At 40.6% G+C, this 15,606-nt stretch overlaps 1 protein-coding gene across 1 annotated transcript in view; it reads left to right on the forward strand.

Annotated features, from left to right (window-relative positions):
* The window catches only part of LOC115208362 (E3 ubiquitin-protein ligase Itchy), a 68,979-nt gene that overhangs the window by 28,273 nt on the left and 25,100 nt on the right, over positions 1-15,606 (forward strand). The window contains exons 10-11 of the mRNA XM_029776359.1: positions 6,416-6,590; positions 8,078-8,147. Coding sequence (XP_029632219.1) covers positions 6,416-6,590; positions 8,078-8,147 — 245 coding nt within the window. The remainder of the gene's footprint in view (positions 1-6,415; positions 6,591-8,077; positions 8,148-15,606) is intronic.

Genomic DNA, 15,606 nt, shown 5'->3' on the forward strand with positions numbered 1-15,606 from the left:
TCGAAAATACAGCATCTGTGCTGTAACGTGACATTTTCTAAGGCTTCCATTGGCTCTCAGAAGGCGCCAGAAAGTGTAATGAGATGTCTGCAGTCTCTGGGCTAAGTATAGCAGCTCTGTTTGTTACTGGTCAGGCTGAGGACGAGCAAGCAAGCCTTTCTAATCGACCTGGCCCTGGTATCCTGGAAGGATATTGACCTCATCCCGTCAGTAGAGGATGCCTGGTTATTTTTTAAAAATGCCTTCCTCTCCATCTTAAATAAGCATGCCCCTTTCAAGAAATTTAGAACCAGGAACAGATATAGCCCTTGGTTCTCCCCAGACCTGACTGCCCTTAACCAACACAAAAATATCCTGTGGCGTTCTGCATTAGCATCGAACTGCCCCCGCGATATGCAACTTTTTAGGGAAGTTAGAAACCAATACACACAGGCAGTTAGAAACGCCAAGGCTAGCTTTTTCAAACAGAAATTTGCTTCGTGCAACTCCAACTCTAAAAAGTTCTGGGACATTGTAAAGTCCATGGAGAATAAGAACACCTCCTCCCAACTGCCCACTGCACTGAGGATAGGAAACTCTGTCACCACCGATAAGCCCACTATAATTGAGAATTTCAATAAGCATTTTTCTACGGCTGGCCATGCTTTCCACCTAACTACCCCTACTGCATTCAACAGCACTGCACCCCCCACAGCTACTCGCCCAAGCCTCCCCCATTTCTCCTTCTCCCAAATCCATTCAGCTGATGTTCTGAAAGAGCTGCAAAATCTGGACCCCTACAAATCAGCTGGGCTTGACAATCTGGACCCTTTCTTTCTAAAATTATCTGCCGAAATTATTGCAACCCCTATTACTAGCCTGTTCAACCTCTCTTTCGTGTCGTCTGAGATTCCCATAGATTGGAAAGCAGCTGCTGTCATCCCCCTCTTCAAAGGAGGTGACACTCTTGACCCAAGTTGCTACAGACCTATATCCATCCTACCCTGCCTTTCTAAGGTCTTCGAAAGCCAAGTCAACAAACAGATTACCGACTATTTTGAATCCCACCGCACCCTCTCCGCTATGCAATCTGGTTTCAGAGCTGGTCATGGGTGCACCTCAGCCACGCTCAAGGTCCTAAACGACATCGTAACCGCCATCGATAAGAAACATTACTGTGCTGCCGTATTCATTGACCTGGCCAAAGCTTTTGACTCTGTTAATCACCACATCCTCATCGGCAGACTTAGTAGCCTTGGTTTCTCAAACGATTGCGTCGCCTGGTTCACCAACTACTTCTCTGACAGAGTTCAGTGTGTCAAATCGGAGGGCCTACTGTCTGGACCTCTGGCAGTCTCTATGGGGGTACCACAGGGTTCAATTCTTGGGCCAACTCTTTTCTCTGTATACATAAATGATGTCGCTCTTGCTGCTGGTGAATCTCTGATCCACCTCTACGCAGACGACACCATTCTGTATACTTCTGGCCCTTCTTTGGACACTGTGTTAACAACCCTCCAGACGAGCTTCAATGCCATTCAACTCTCCTTCCGTGGTCTCCAACTGCTCCTAAACACAAGTAAAACTAAATGCATGCTCTTCAACCGATCGCTGCCTGCACCTGCCCGCCCATCCAGCATAACTTCTCTGGACGGTTCTAACTTAGAATTTGTGGACAACTACAAATACCTAGGTGTCTGGTTAGACTGTAAACTCTCCTTCCAGACTCACATCAATCATCTCCAATCCAAATTGAAATCTAGAATTGGCTTCCTATTTCGCAACAAAGCATCCTTCACTCATGCTGCCAAACATACCCTCGTAAAACTGACCATCCTACCAATCCTCGACTTCGGCGATGTCATTTACAAAATAGCCTCCAATACCCTACTCAACAAGCTGGATGCAGTCTATCACAGTGCCATCCGTTTTGTCACCAAAGCCCCATATACAACCCACCACTGCGACCTGTATGCTCTCGTTGGCTGGCCTTCACTTCATCATCGTCGCCAAACACATTGGCTCCAGGTCATCTACAAGACCCTGCTAGGTAAAGTCCCCCCTTATCTCCGCTCACTGGTCACCATAGCAGCACCCACCTGTAGCACGCGCTCCAGCAGGTATATCTCTCTGGTCACCCCTAAAGCCAACTCCTCCTTTGGTCGTCTCTCCTTCCAGTTCTCAGCTGCCAATGATTGGAACGAACTACAAAAATCTCTAAAACTGGAAACACTTATCTCCCTCACTAGCTTTAAGCACCAGCTGTCAGAGCAGCTCACAGATCTCTGCACCTGTACATAGCCCATCTTTAATTGAGCCCAAACTACTACCTTTTCCCCTACTGTATTTATTTATTTTATTTATTTTGCTTCTTTGCACCATATTATTTATATTTTAACTTTTAACTTTCTTCAAACTACAAATCTACCATTCCAGTGTTTTTTCTTGCCATACTTTATTTACTTTGCCACCATGGCATTTTTTTGCCTTTACCTCCATTATCTCACATCATTTGCTCACATTGTATATAGTCTTATTTTTTTCTACTGCATCATTGATTGTATGTTGTTTTACTCCATGTGTAACTCTGTGTTTTTGTATGTTGTCGAACTGCTTTGCTTTATCTTGGCCAGGTCGCAATTGTAAATGAGAACTTGTTCTCAACTTGCCTACCTGGTTAAATAAAGGTGAAAAAAAAATAAAATAAAAAGGACAGTGACCCTGGAGATGCGCGTTCATGTGAATTCTCCATTTTGTTCTTTCAGTCTTTGAATGAATACAACGTCGCCCGGTTGGAATATTATCGCTATTTTACGAGAAAAATCGCATAAAAATTGATTTTAAACAGCGTTTGACATGCTTCGAAGTACGGTAATGGAATATTTTGACATTTTGTCACGAAATTAACAGGCACCACATCGATTATATGCAACCATGTGTGGTTAACTAGTGATTATGTTAAGATTGATCGTTTTTATAAGATAAATGTAATGCTAGCTAGCTACTTACCTTGGCTTCTTGCTGCCCTCACGTAACAAGTAGTCAGCCTGCCATGCAGGCTCCTCGTGCGTTGGATTGGATTAGTAACCAGAAGCGAATCCCCGAATCCCCACCCCCCCTGAACAAGGCAGTTAACCCCCGTTCCTAGGCCATCATTGAAAATAAGAATGTGTTCTAGTTAAATAAAGGTGTAAAAAAAATATGTCCCCCCCCAAAAAAATCGGCGGCCAAAAATACCGATTACCGATTGTTATGAAAACTTGAAATCGGCCCTAATTAATCGGGCGACCTCTACTTTGTATGCATCTCTGTGTGTGGAGTAAAGGTGGTTTAGAGTTTATTTTTTATTATATATTTAACCTCTTGTTGACATGCTGATAAAAATTTGGTCAAACTGATTTAAGTTTGCCCGCATTCAAGTCCCCGGCCACTAAGAGCGCCGCTTCTGGATGGTTGGACGCTTCTCCCTGTCACGGTTGCCATGGTTGCCCTTAGTTTGAAGATGTAATCCGGAGACAGATGTTTTTTCCATCTCCTTAGCTATCATACTCTAATACCTCCAGAAAATGAAGAGCAACCCCCTGTATATAAGTTTTTAATGTAAATGTGTTACTTTTTGATTGATTAGATTTTAAAAAATGTACCGTAGTTTATTTAAGAAATATTTTATTAACTCTCTTGAACTACGTTGTTGGTTAAGGGCTTGTAAGTAAGCATTTCACGGTAAGGTCTACACCTGTTGTATTCGGGCGCATGTGACATAAAATTTGATTTGATTTATACAGTTCTACTAAGCAATATATTTAAATAAAAAAAGCTGTGTTAGGTTTACCTACACACACTGACAAGCTCAAATAGACAGAAGTGTGCTATATGGCAGACCAATCCGAACTCAGCTCGGCATGTCCAGCCCACTCATTATCTCAGCCAATCATGGCTAGCGGGAAGGTTTTTTTTTTTGTTCTGTGACTAAACCAACTAGGCTCCGAATTTTAACAATTTAATTCAGATTTACAGATGGCATACACGTTTGTTATTAAGGCACATGAAATTTCACATGTTCCAGAAGGCATTTCTGCCAAAAAATGCATTTTGAATTTTTATATATATTTTCTGTTCAAATGGCTCTCGTTTGTAGTAGTGACCCGCGACATACGTCTAGTTTCCTTAAAAATGTTGTTCGGTTACAACCTTATTCTAAAATGTATAAAATATTCCCCCCCCCCCCCTCATCAATCTACACACAATACCCCATAATAACAGAGCAAAAACTGGTTTTTAGAAATGTTTGCCAATTTATTACAAATAAAAAAACATATTACATTTACATAAGTACTCAGACTCTTTACTCAGTACTTTGTTGAAGCACCTTTGGCAGCGATTACAGCCTTGGTTATGACTCTACAAGCTTGCCACACCTTTATTTGGGGAGTTTATCCCATTCTTCTCTGCAAATCCTCTCAAGCTCTGTCAGGTTGGATGGGGGAGTGTTGCTGCACAGCTATTTTCAGGTCTCTCCAGAGATGTTTGATCGGGTTCAGGTCCGGGCTCTGACTGTGCCACTCAAAGACATTCAGACACTTGTCCTGAATCCACTCCTGCGTTGTCTTGGCTGTGTGCTTAGGGTCGTTGTCCTGTTGGAAGGTAAACCTTCACCCCAGTCTGAGGTCCTGAGCTCTCTGGAACAGGTTTTCATCAAGGATCTCTCTGTACTTTGCTCCGTTCATCTTTCCCTCGATTCTGTCTAGTCTCCCAGTCCCTGCCGCTGAAAAACATCCCCACAACATGATGCTGCCGCCACCATGCTTCACCGTAGGGATGGTGCCTTGTTTCCTCCAGACATGACACTCTGCATTCGGCCAAATAGTTCAATCTTGGTTTCATCAGACCAGAGAATCTTGTTTCTCGTCTTTAGGTGCCTTTTGGCAAACTCCATTGCCGCTGTCATGTGCCTTTTACTAAGGAGTGGCTTCCGTCTGACCACTCTACCATAAAGGCCGCATTGGTGGAGTGCTGCAGAGATGGTTGTCCTTCTGGAAGGTTTTTCCATCTCCACAGAGGAACTCTGGAGCTCTGTCAGAGTGACCATCAGGTTCTCGGTCAACTCCCTGACCAAGGCCCTTCTCCCCCGATTGCTTAGTTTGGCTGGGTGGCCAGCTCCTGGAAGAGTCTTGGTGGTTCCAAACTTCTTCCATTTAAGAATGATGGAGGCCACTGTGTTCTTGGTGACCTTCAATGCTGCTGAAATGTTTTGGTACCCTTCCCCAGATCTGTGCCTCGACACAATCCTGTCTCGGATATCTACGGACAATTCCTTCAACCTCATGGCTTAGTTTTTGATCTGACATGCACTGTCAACTGTGGGACCTTTGAGAGACAGGTGTTTATTTTCCAAATCATGTCCAATCAATTGAATTTATCACAGGTGGACTCCAAGTTGTAGAAACATCTCAAGGATGATCAATGGTAATAGGATGCACCTGAGCTCAATTTTAAGTCTTATAGCAAAGGGTCTGAGTACTTATTGAAGCTATTTCAGTTTTTTTTTAAATTGTAATTTTTCAATTAACTAAAAACCTGTTTAAATTTTTCATTATGGGGTATTGTGTGTAGATTGCTGAGGGTTTTTATTTATTGCATTTTAGAATAAGGCTGTAAAGTAACAAGTGGAAAAAGTCAAGGCGTCTGATTACTTTCCGAAGGCACTGTGCGCTGAGTGTACAAAACATTATGAACACCTGCTCTTTCCACGACACAGACTGGGCAGGTGAATCCAGGTGAAATCTCTGATCCGTCATTGATGTCACTTGTTAAATCCACTTCAATCAGTGTGGATGAAGGGGAGACGACAGGTTAAAGGATTTTTAAGCCTAGAGGCAATTGAGACATGCTGTGTATGTGTGCCATTCAGAGGGTGAATGGGCAAGACAATATATTTAATTGCCTTTTAACGGGGTATGATAGTAGGTGCCAGGCGATAGTAGGTGTCAAGAACTGCAACGCTGCTGGGTTTTCATGCTCAACAGTTTCCTGTCTTTCAAGAATGTTCCACCTCCCAAAAGACATCCAGCCAACTTGACACAACTGTGGGAAGCATTGGGGTCAACGTGGGCCAGCATCCCTGTGGAATGCTTTCAACACTTTGTAGAGTCAATACACCAACAAATTGAGGCTGATCTGATGGCAAAAGGGGCGGTGCAACTCAATATTAGGAAGGTGTTCTTAATGTTTTGTACACTTGGTGTATAAGTTAATGGATAGATGTAAGCAAGGTTACCACCCTATTACTTACACCAATCCAACCGTTTCAGATCTGGGATTACTTCAAGAAAGATGGACTGGAAATGGATCCTTATTTCTGAACTATTCAAACATTGCCTTCATTATTTTGCCGCCATACAAAATTCACTCACCTCTCGCCTCCTGTCCCGTGTAGGTGGGAGCGGCGTGTGGACCCCATGGGCAGGGTGTACTTCGTGGACCACATCACCCGGACCACCACGTGGCAGCGCCCCACGCAGGAGTCTGTGCGCAACTATGAGGAGTGGCAGCACCAGCGCAGCCAGCTGCAGGGGGCCATGCAGCAGTTCAACCAGAGGTTCATTTTTGGGGTAAGACACAGGCTACCTTGCAATACTCTCTTCTTCCTCCCAAAGTGTGCACTTGTTCACTACTCTGCACTGGCACAATCCTAAATTGTGTAGATCTGAGATTATTTGAAAGGTGTAAGCAATATGGTGAAACTTAGCCTTAGAACCTCCTAGCTTATCAAAGTGGCAAGTTGAAACTATTACCAAATTGCTAACACCTGCCAAATCATCTCAGATCTCCACAAGTGCATAGGGTCTAGGGGTGGATTTGGGATTGGGCTGCTGTCGTGACATGAGCTTGATTAATCTGAGGACTGTTGTCTCTAACTAACAATGTTTAATTGTTACCCGATTTTTAAATTCATTGTGTAAAACAATTAACTCATTAGGATTTTGGGCACCACGGAAAAAGTTGTTTAAAGAGTTACCATCTCCCGAATTAAACTCTAGAAGGTATATATATATATATTACATTGATAAGTCAATTTATTAATCATCACCTCATCTTATCATTTTGAACGTTGTATCCTCCTTGCATCTGCAAAAACCCCAGCCTTACTTATGATTCAGCACTACACAAATTGGTTTAATTATGTATTTATTAGCTAACTAAATAATAACAAAGGATAAACACACACACGGTATAGATTATTGACTAGAAACTTAATACGAAGCAAACAGGTCCCTAGCGGACTAACATAATATGACGGCTTGTTACAACAGAGATGGCGAGAGGGGGGGGGCAGAGAGGGACAGAGACATAATACTTTGGTACATTTAGAACCTACTCTCACAGTAATGATATACTTTGCACATGAACCGCTGCCCGCTTGGAGTAAGAAATCATGATTGTATTTTTGTGGAATGCTGCCGCGTAGTTCTCGGAACTGGGCCACCCTGGAAAGGTAGTTCGTTGGATATTCATTCGACGCGCTTGTAAGGATCGGATTGTCCACAAGAGGTCACAATGTCCTCCTTAGTTGCCCATGGCTCCAAGACTTGTCATGTAGTCTTGAACAGAGCTACAGCATGGATTTTTCTTTCACTCGTTCTGGAAGATTGGTCCTTTTGAAGATCTCTTAACAAAAACACTTTCATCATTTTTCATATGCCCAACGTATTGAATGAAAACTTTGTGCATATAGTGTGTATACTTTTCAAGTTACAGTATATCCTCAACGTTTTTATAACATCACAAAATAACAGCCTATATGACATTTGTTTTCTGTAGATCATTTCTGACAATTCCCCACGTTCTTATGTTAGAAATATTGATCCACTATTCACTTTTTAACGTGTTAGAGTTTCGGCGGGTGTCTGTTAACAAAGGACATTCCTTTCGCTAATACTGGAAGGGAAAAGAGAATCCTCTTATACTTACATATACGACAGGGTGTGAGTTGTCAACACCCACACAGGTTCCCTCCCTTCTACTATTGTAAAGAAGCATTATTCAACACATGTACTGTAAACTCTGCTAATTTCACCTCCTTGTTTCTCCATTGTAGCTCCAGGATCAGCAAATAGCTGCAGCAAACAAAGAGTTTGACCCACTTGGGCCGCTGCCACATGGCTGGGGTAAGTAGCACATTCCACGACAATGCGTTTCAACTGTAACTTATGTCACTATGCTTGGAAAGTGCAGACTAAACATCAAAATGTAAACATTACCTAGAAATGCCTTGCCAGTTTAGGTGGCAGCATCATGTTTGCTAGCACAGGGCAGTGTTATAGCTAACTAACTGTACATTGTTTTTGCCCACAGTTAGCCAGGTTAGTTAGCTAACTAGCTGAAATTACTTCCAGTTAGTTGGCAACTGCTCACACTCTTTCTCTTTACCCCAACACTGGTGTGTCAAAATTGATGTTTATTTTGACAGATTAGGATTCAATTAACTTTCTAAGCATACAACTGTAATGGAAATCTATATGTGGTACGATGAGGGATTCTAAAGCTTACTCTATGCTTACCAGTCGACACAGTTTGCAGAAATGTAAAGTTTTTGTTAGTTTTGGTGTTCGGCAGGGTTTCTTTTGGCTGTTCGAGTGCACATTTTTTTCTTGAGGTAAGCTGAAGTTCGGTAGTCAACGTCTATGCCCCTTTGTGAGTGGTCAACAGTAAGGATTCTTCAATTAAATGTTTGTTGTCATTCAACGAGAGGAGACTGCAAATTTTTTTCGCTTGAAAAATATTTCACCAAACATCTTAGTTATATCTAAAATTGTGCGAATGAAGACCTCCTCAGCAAAAACTTAAATTAATGATACATTTCTTAATTTATCTTAGATTGTTTCTGGCTATTTTTAGGAAGTTTTACTGGGTATGTTAATGATACAGTGTCTCAAGTAGGGCTGGGCGATATGGCCAAAATATTATATCACAGTATTTAAAAAGAATTGGACGGTATGACGGTATTTGACGATATTTTTAGTTTTTGAATAATGAAAGTTCTACATTTGCTTTATGAGTAGTGAGTGATCCTAGGGTGGTAACGCATACATTCCAAGTGATATCAATGAGTCTTTATCCATTCTGATTTGTTTTATACTGTTCAATTCAACTTCAACCAAAACAAATTTCAGCACTTTTATAATTTCTGCATTTCCTGCGCTCAATTGCAGTGGTGGAAAAAGTACCCAATTGTCATACTTGAGTAAAAGTAAAGATACATTGATAGAAAATTACTAAGTAAAAGTGAAAGTCACCCAGTAAAATACTGCTTGAAAAAAAGTCTAAAAGTATTTGGTTTTAAATATACTTAAGTATCAAAAGTAAATGTAATTGATAAAATGTACTTTAGTATCAAAGTAAAAGTATAAGTAATTTCAAATTCCTTATATTAAGCATACCAGATGGCACCATTTTCTTGTTTTTTATTTTTATTTTAGGATAGCCAGGAGCACACTCCAACACTCAGATATAATTTACAAACAAAGCATTTGTGTTTAGTCCTAGATCAGAGGCAGTAGATGACCAGGGATGTTCTCTTGACAAGTATGTGAATTGGACCATTTTCCTCTCCTGCTAAGCATTAAAAATGTAATGAGTACTTTTAGGTGTCAGGGAAAATGTATGGAGTAAAAAGTACAGTATTTTCTTTAAGAATGTAGTGAAGTTAAATTTGTCAAAAATAAAAATTGTAAAGTACAGATACCCCCAAAAATTACTTGAGTAGTACTTGAAAGTATTTTTACTAAAGTACTTTACACCACTGCTCAATTGAGATCACTTCCACACTGCCACGTAGGGCTGCACGATATGGGCAAATAATCTAGGACTTATTTTTAACCAAATGTTGCAATCGCGGTTTGACTTGCTAATTAGAGCAAAACTGTTGGAATCATGGAAATAGAATGACTATTCTAATTCTATAGTTAGAATATAATAGTGGACACTTTGAATACAGTGTTTGAGATGACAACTAATTAAAATGCCAGGGAGGAGTTTTTGTGACAGGGTAGTTACTAAAGTGCTGATAAGTGTTTCCTAGGGGACCCTATAAGCTTTGGCTACATTGCATGTATTCTCTTAGCTACTTCATGTAGCTAACATATTCTTGCTTTGCATATTCCTCTTTGATTTAGAAGATGCTGTTGCACAAACAACATGCTGATGTAAGAAACACAAACTAATAGTGTCATTATAGAACGCTAGTGTATTTATATTAAGAAGGAAAGTGAAAACAGCATTGTTGTCATCAACATTGTTACATGTGCTGCGTTGACCATGCAGACTGAACGCAAGTGTCTCGTGGTTGAGGAACATCAAATGCGCTCCTTGAGTGACAGGGGGTGTGGCTAAGTCTGTGTGGAAAGTGGCACGGAGAGAAAGAGGGGAGAGAGATGTAAACTATAAAAATTGACATTACACGCGGCGTATCACATTTAACAAACCAAACATTCAAATACCGGTATAGAAGGTAAAGTAAAAACCCAAACTGGTCCCTGCATCAATACCGGTATATCATAAAATACGGTGTTCCGCCCAGGCCTAGTCTCAAGTGGGACAAACAACTTTATTATTGCAGATATTTTCTAGTTTTTTGACCGAAGATCTCGAGGGAGTATGCGAGGCAGACGTTCGCTTCGCCTAACCAAGTTCTGCTAGGAACAAACCAAACCTAGTTGTAGATGCCTTGAGGGCTCTATTTTAACAATCCAAATGCAAACATAAATCTTAGTGCACTCGCTGTTGCTTTGTGGGTGTCAGATATATTTGTTCTATTTTGACAGCGGGAATTATGGGCGCACACCTGCCGTTAGTGTAAAAGGCAGGCTTTCTATGAATTATACCATTGTTGGTCTGACGAGGGCTTGACAACTCACTGGTCAATGAAAGCCTGCTCCAAAGCTTTTTTTAAATATCTTTAAAAAAAATGGTTTTCCTTGTTTCAGCTCAACATCATAAACAGATTGTACATATGTACATATATTTGATTTCCAAAAAACAAAACAAGGTAACAGAAAACATAGCATAACAAACAACAAAACAATGAGAGCAAACAAAAACACACTATCAATTGTACATTCACTTTGAGTTCTCTGCTCTCTTACAATATTTCATTGCCTCTAACGATTTTTTTTCTCCATACATGTCTTCCTTAATTTGACTGTTGCAAAGTGTGTGGCTGTAGTGTATATAGAATACAAAATACCCCTAACGGAGTATTGAGGCCTTGCCTTAGCTATACAACGAAAATTATTCCATACAAGAAAGCGGAGTCAAGAGGGCCAGGGTCCAGTTGTATCAACGAAAGACCCATAGTATTTGTATATTGACACTTCTTAGGGTATCTGCAACTTTAGGGGGAAGAGATGGCAAAAAGGGATCCAATATTGTGAAGATATCTCTTTCCTTATTCCTAAATATAGTGCTCATTTTCTCCAGTGGCAGCACTTTAAAGACCTCATAATTCCCCTGATTTATTGTTAGTAGCTGATACAGTAAAGGAGAATACATTTGCGGCCAACAAAGAGTATTTTTTTAAAGATTGAGCTGTGCTATGGTAAATGAGGGCCTATTTCTAATGACACTTATGAGTCCATTCCTAGAAAATTGTAATTAATGGACAAGTCCAAAACAGATGGCCGTGAGTGGCTTTTTCCTTCTTACACTTATTACAGGTATCAGATGATTTTGCATTCATTTTATTACATATAATGGGAGTCATATGAACATTTTGCATAATCTTTATATTGTATCTCTTGCACCTTGCAGATGAACAGTTGTCATGCCTCGAGCACATCTTTTATCCAGTTTAGAATTTCTGGGCCTCTTTCCAGCTCTGTTTCCCATACCCTAATCAGAGCACTTGTGTTATTTTCAACATTAGTGTATAGCAACATAAAAATTGCTAGACAATTTTGTCAACTATGGTTCATATTGGGTTCTGTGGGGGGAACACCATCTTGGATTCAATAAGATACACATAGAATTGTCTGTGTGATACAGCACATTTTTGTTGGATTTCCTGAAACAATAGCAATATCACCATCAAACATCTCTATTGACCTTTTACTTTTCTGTTACCAGAGGTGGAAAATGCTGTTAGAAACGCCAGGGGGAAGACCTTGTTATTAATAAGGGGAGTCAGAGCGGTGAAGTATTCCTTTCTCCCACGGTGTTTGCAAATATCTCTCCAGACTTTAAAGGGATTCTTTGGGATTTAGCAATGAGGCCGTTTACCTAATTCCCCAGAGTCAGAAACTCATGGATACCATTTTTATGTCTGTAGGAACTTAGAGGTAGTTCCGTGGACCAATGCTAACTAGCGTTAGAGCAATGACTGAAAGTCTATGGGTATCTACTAACATGCTATCAGATACCCATAAACTTTGAGTCATTGCTCTAACGCTAGTTAGCAATTGCGCTAGCGTTAGTTAGCAACTTCCTTCAAACTGCACGCAGAGACTTCTGTGCTGACTGAGTTTCTGTTACCAGTCATGAAACTGATTTAAATGCATATGGGAATGTGAAGCAGCAGTCATTACTGACCCAGTTAGAGCAAGGTTAATCTCTGAGCCATTATGTGAGCATGACATGCCCAGTTGTAAAATAGCAAATTAGGTAGTGCCAGGCCTCCTAAATTGTATGGTAGCTGCAGTTTACTCATTCTCAGCCTATTTTTCTTAATTGAGCGCATTTAAAATTATTTTTCGGTGTGTGAATATATAATGGCACCATCTGGAGAGGATGCTAAAGTCTTGGAAAAATATTCAATTTCATCAGATGAATTCTACCCAACCATGATAATGGCAAGTCGATCAACCTGTCTAGGTTTTCCTTAGCTGCTCTAATTACAGATGGTAAGTTGCTGTTGGGCAGGTACATTTTTGTGCAAATTTTTAGTCTTTTTTTTTTGTCTAATTGAATGGAAAGTTGTTCAAATAGTCACCCAAGCGACCTAGGGGCATAACTTTATAAATATGTATTTTGTAACCAGAAAAAGCGCTTAACCTCTTATGAATTGGAATAGACATTTCTGGGTTAGAAATTAATAACAAAATATCATCTGCATATAGAGACAGATATGTGAGTTTGTCTTACAATCTTGACACCTGTAAGACCTTCCTGGGTACGTATAGACTCTGCCAGGGGCTTTAATACCAAGGCAAATGACAGGGCCCGCCCTGCCCCCCCCCCCCCCCCCCCCCCAAAAAAAAAACCCTGTGACTGCATTCCATTTGTTATCACAGCGGACTGAGGGGCATGGTATATCAACTTTATCCAGTTAACGAAATTCTCTCCCACTTCAAATGAAGTACTTTAAATAGGTATGGCCATTCTACTCAGTCAAATGCCTTCTAAGCATCCAGTGATAGGCTCACTGCTCTATGTTGCGATTGCCCACCGTGTTCTATTATGTTGAGGAAATTTGTTAAATTGGTGAATGAATGCCTTTGCGTCTACCAGCTCTATTTAAGGTAGTAGAACTCTTTCTAGTCTCCTAGCTAGGGTCTTAGATAAGAGTTTACTGTCCACATTAATAAGGGACACAGGCATATAGCTCAAGCAGTCTTCTGCTGGTTTACCTTAAGAATAAGATAAATATTAGCATGGTTTAAAGTTGGAGGTAGTTCGCCATTGGCAAAGGAATCTGTATACATTCCTAAATAGGGATTCTGTTAAGTCATGTCAATTCTTATAAAACTCTGGTCTAAACCCAAACGGGATTTCCCGTTTTTAAGGGTTTAATTGCCTCTTGTATTTATTTTTCGGATATCTCTTGCATTGTAATTCTGTCTCCCACAGGTATTGTTGGGAGAGAGTCTTTATCCAGAAAGGATTGCATGTCAGCCAGATTATTGTTGGAGTCTGAGCTGTAGAGCGACAGTTAATTTCTCTAGTGTTGCATCGTTCCACCCCTGATTGATGCTTTTATGAAGGGATAGCAGCTGGTGCAGTTATATTATTTGCCAGTCTTAAGAGGAGGAGGCTTTGCTTACTTCCATATTCATATAATTTGTGTCTTGCCTGGAAAAGAGATGCTTTTGATTTATCTGTAAGCAGTTAGTCTAATGCTGATCTTGCAGCTTGTAATTCTTTGAAGTCTTTTTAAATTAATCTCAAGTTGCTTTACTTATCTCTAAGTCCAACTGTAGTTTTAATGTTTTCTCTCTTTAAACTGCAAGATGAAATAATCTTAGTTTTAATGTCACGTGCACAATTACAGTGAAATGCCTTCAATGCCTTGCCAGGTCTAAACCCAACAATGCAGTAATCAATGTAGTACTACAAATAATTCCCCCTCATAACTGTCTTGTCTGCTTCCCAAATTATTGAAGGAGATTTGTTGGCTGTTTCAACGTTCTCCATGTAGAGATTCCATTGAGTCTTCAAATAGACGATGAATTCGGGTGTGGTTCGATCCCAGGCTGTGTCACGGCCGGCCGTGACCTGGAGACCCATGAGGCACATTTGGCCCAGCGTCGTCCGGGTTAGGCAAGGGTTTGGCCGGCCGGGATTTCCTTGTCCCATTGTGCTCTAGCAACTCCTTGTGGCGGGCCGGGTGCCTGCAAGCTGACTTCGGTCGCTTCTGGACGGTGTTTCCTCCGATACATAGGTGCGGCTGGCTTCCGGGTTAAGTGAGCAGTGTGTCAAGAAGCAGTGCGACGCTACACTCTTGACCTTCACCTCTCCCGAGTCCGTAGGGGAGTTGCAGCAATGGGACAAAACTGTAACTACCAATTTGGATATCACGAAAAGGGGTAAAAGTACAAACATTTGTAATATATTACACACAAAATGAAATAAAATATATGTATACCCTTAGTTTTCCTAGATGCCTTCTGATTGGGAATTTTTTTTTTTTCGCTTTAATTTCTCATGTCAGATGTTTCCTGTAGGAGAGCAATCTGAACCTTTTCTCTTTTAAGCTGATAAGCAAATTAATTCCTTTCAAATGAATAGTAGTTGTCTTTAAATACTCATGGGGGTTTGCTGTTACAGGATTTGCAATGAGAACAGTCAGTTTTTCACATTTTGACAACATTAAAATAAATAAAAATATAACAATCAATATACAGTACCAGTCAAAAGTTTGGACACCTACTCATTCAAGGGTTTTTCTTTATTTGTACTGTTTTCTACATTGTAGAATAATAGTAAAGAATCATGTAGTAACCAAGAAAGTGTTTTATGTATTTTAGATTTAGCTACCCTTTGCCTTGATGACAGCTTTGCACACTCTTGGCATTCTCTCAACCAGCTTCACCTGAAATGTTTTTCAACAGTGTTGAAAGAGTTCCCACATATGCTGAGCACTTGTTGGCTGCTTTTCCTACATTCTGCGGTCCAACTCATCCCAAAACATCTCAATTGTGTTGTGGTCAGGTGATCTGATACAGCACTCCATCACTCTCCTTCTTGGTCAAATAGCCCTTGCACAGCCTTGTGTTGGGTCATTGTCCTGTTGAAAAACAAATGATAGTCCCACTAAACGCAAACCAGATGGGATGGCGTATGGCTGCAGAATGCTGTGTTTGCCATGCTGGTTAAGTGTGACTTGAATTATAAATAAATCACAGACAGTATCAC

This window comes from Salmo trutta, chromosome 14, assembly GCF_901001165.1.
Source record: "Salmo trutta chromosome 14, fSalTru1.1, whole genome shotgun sequence".
Lineage (NCBI taxonomy): Eukaryota > Metazoa > Chordata > Actinopteri > Salmoniformes > Salmonidae > Salmo > Salmo trutta.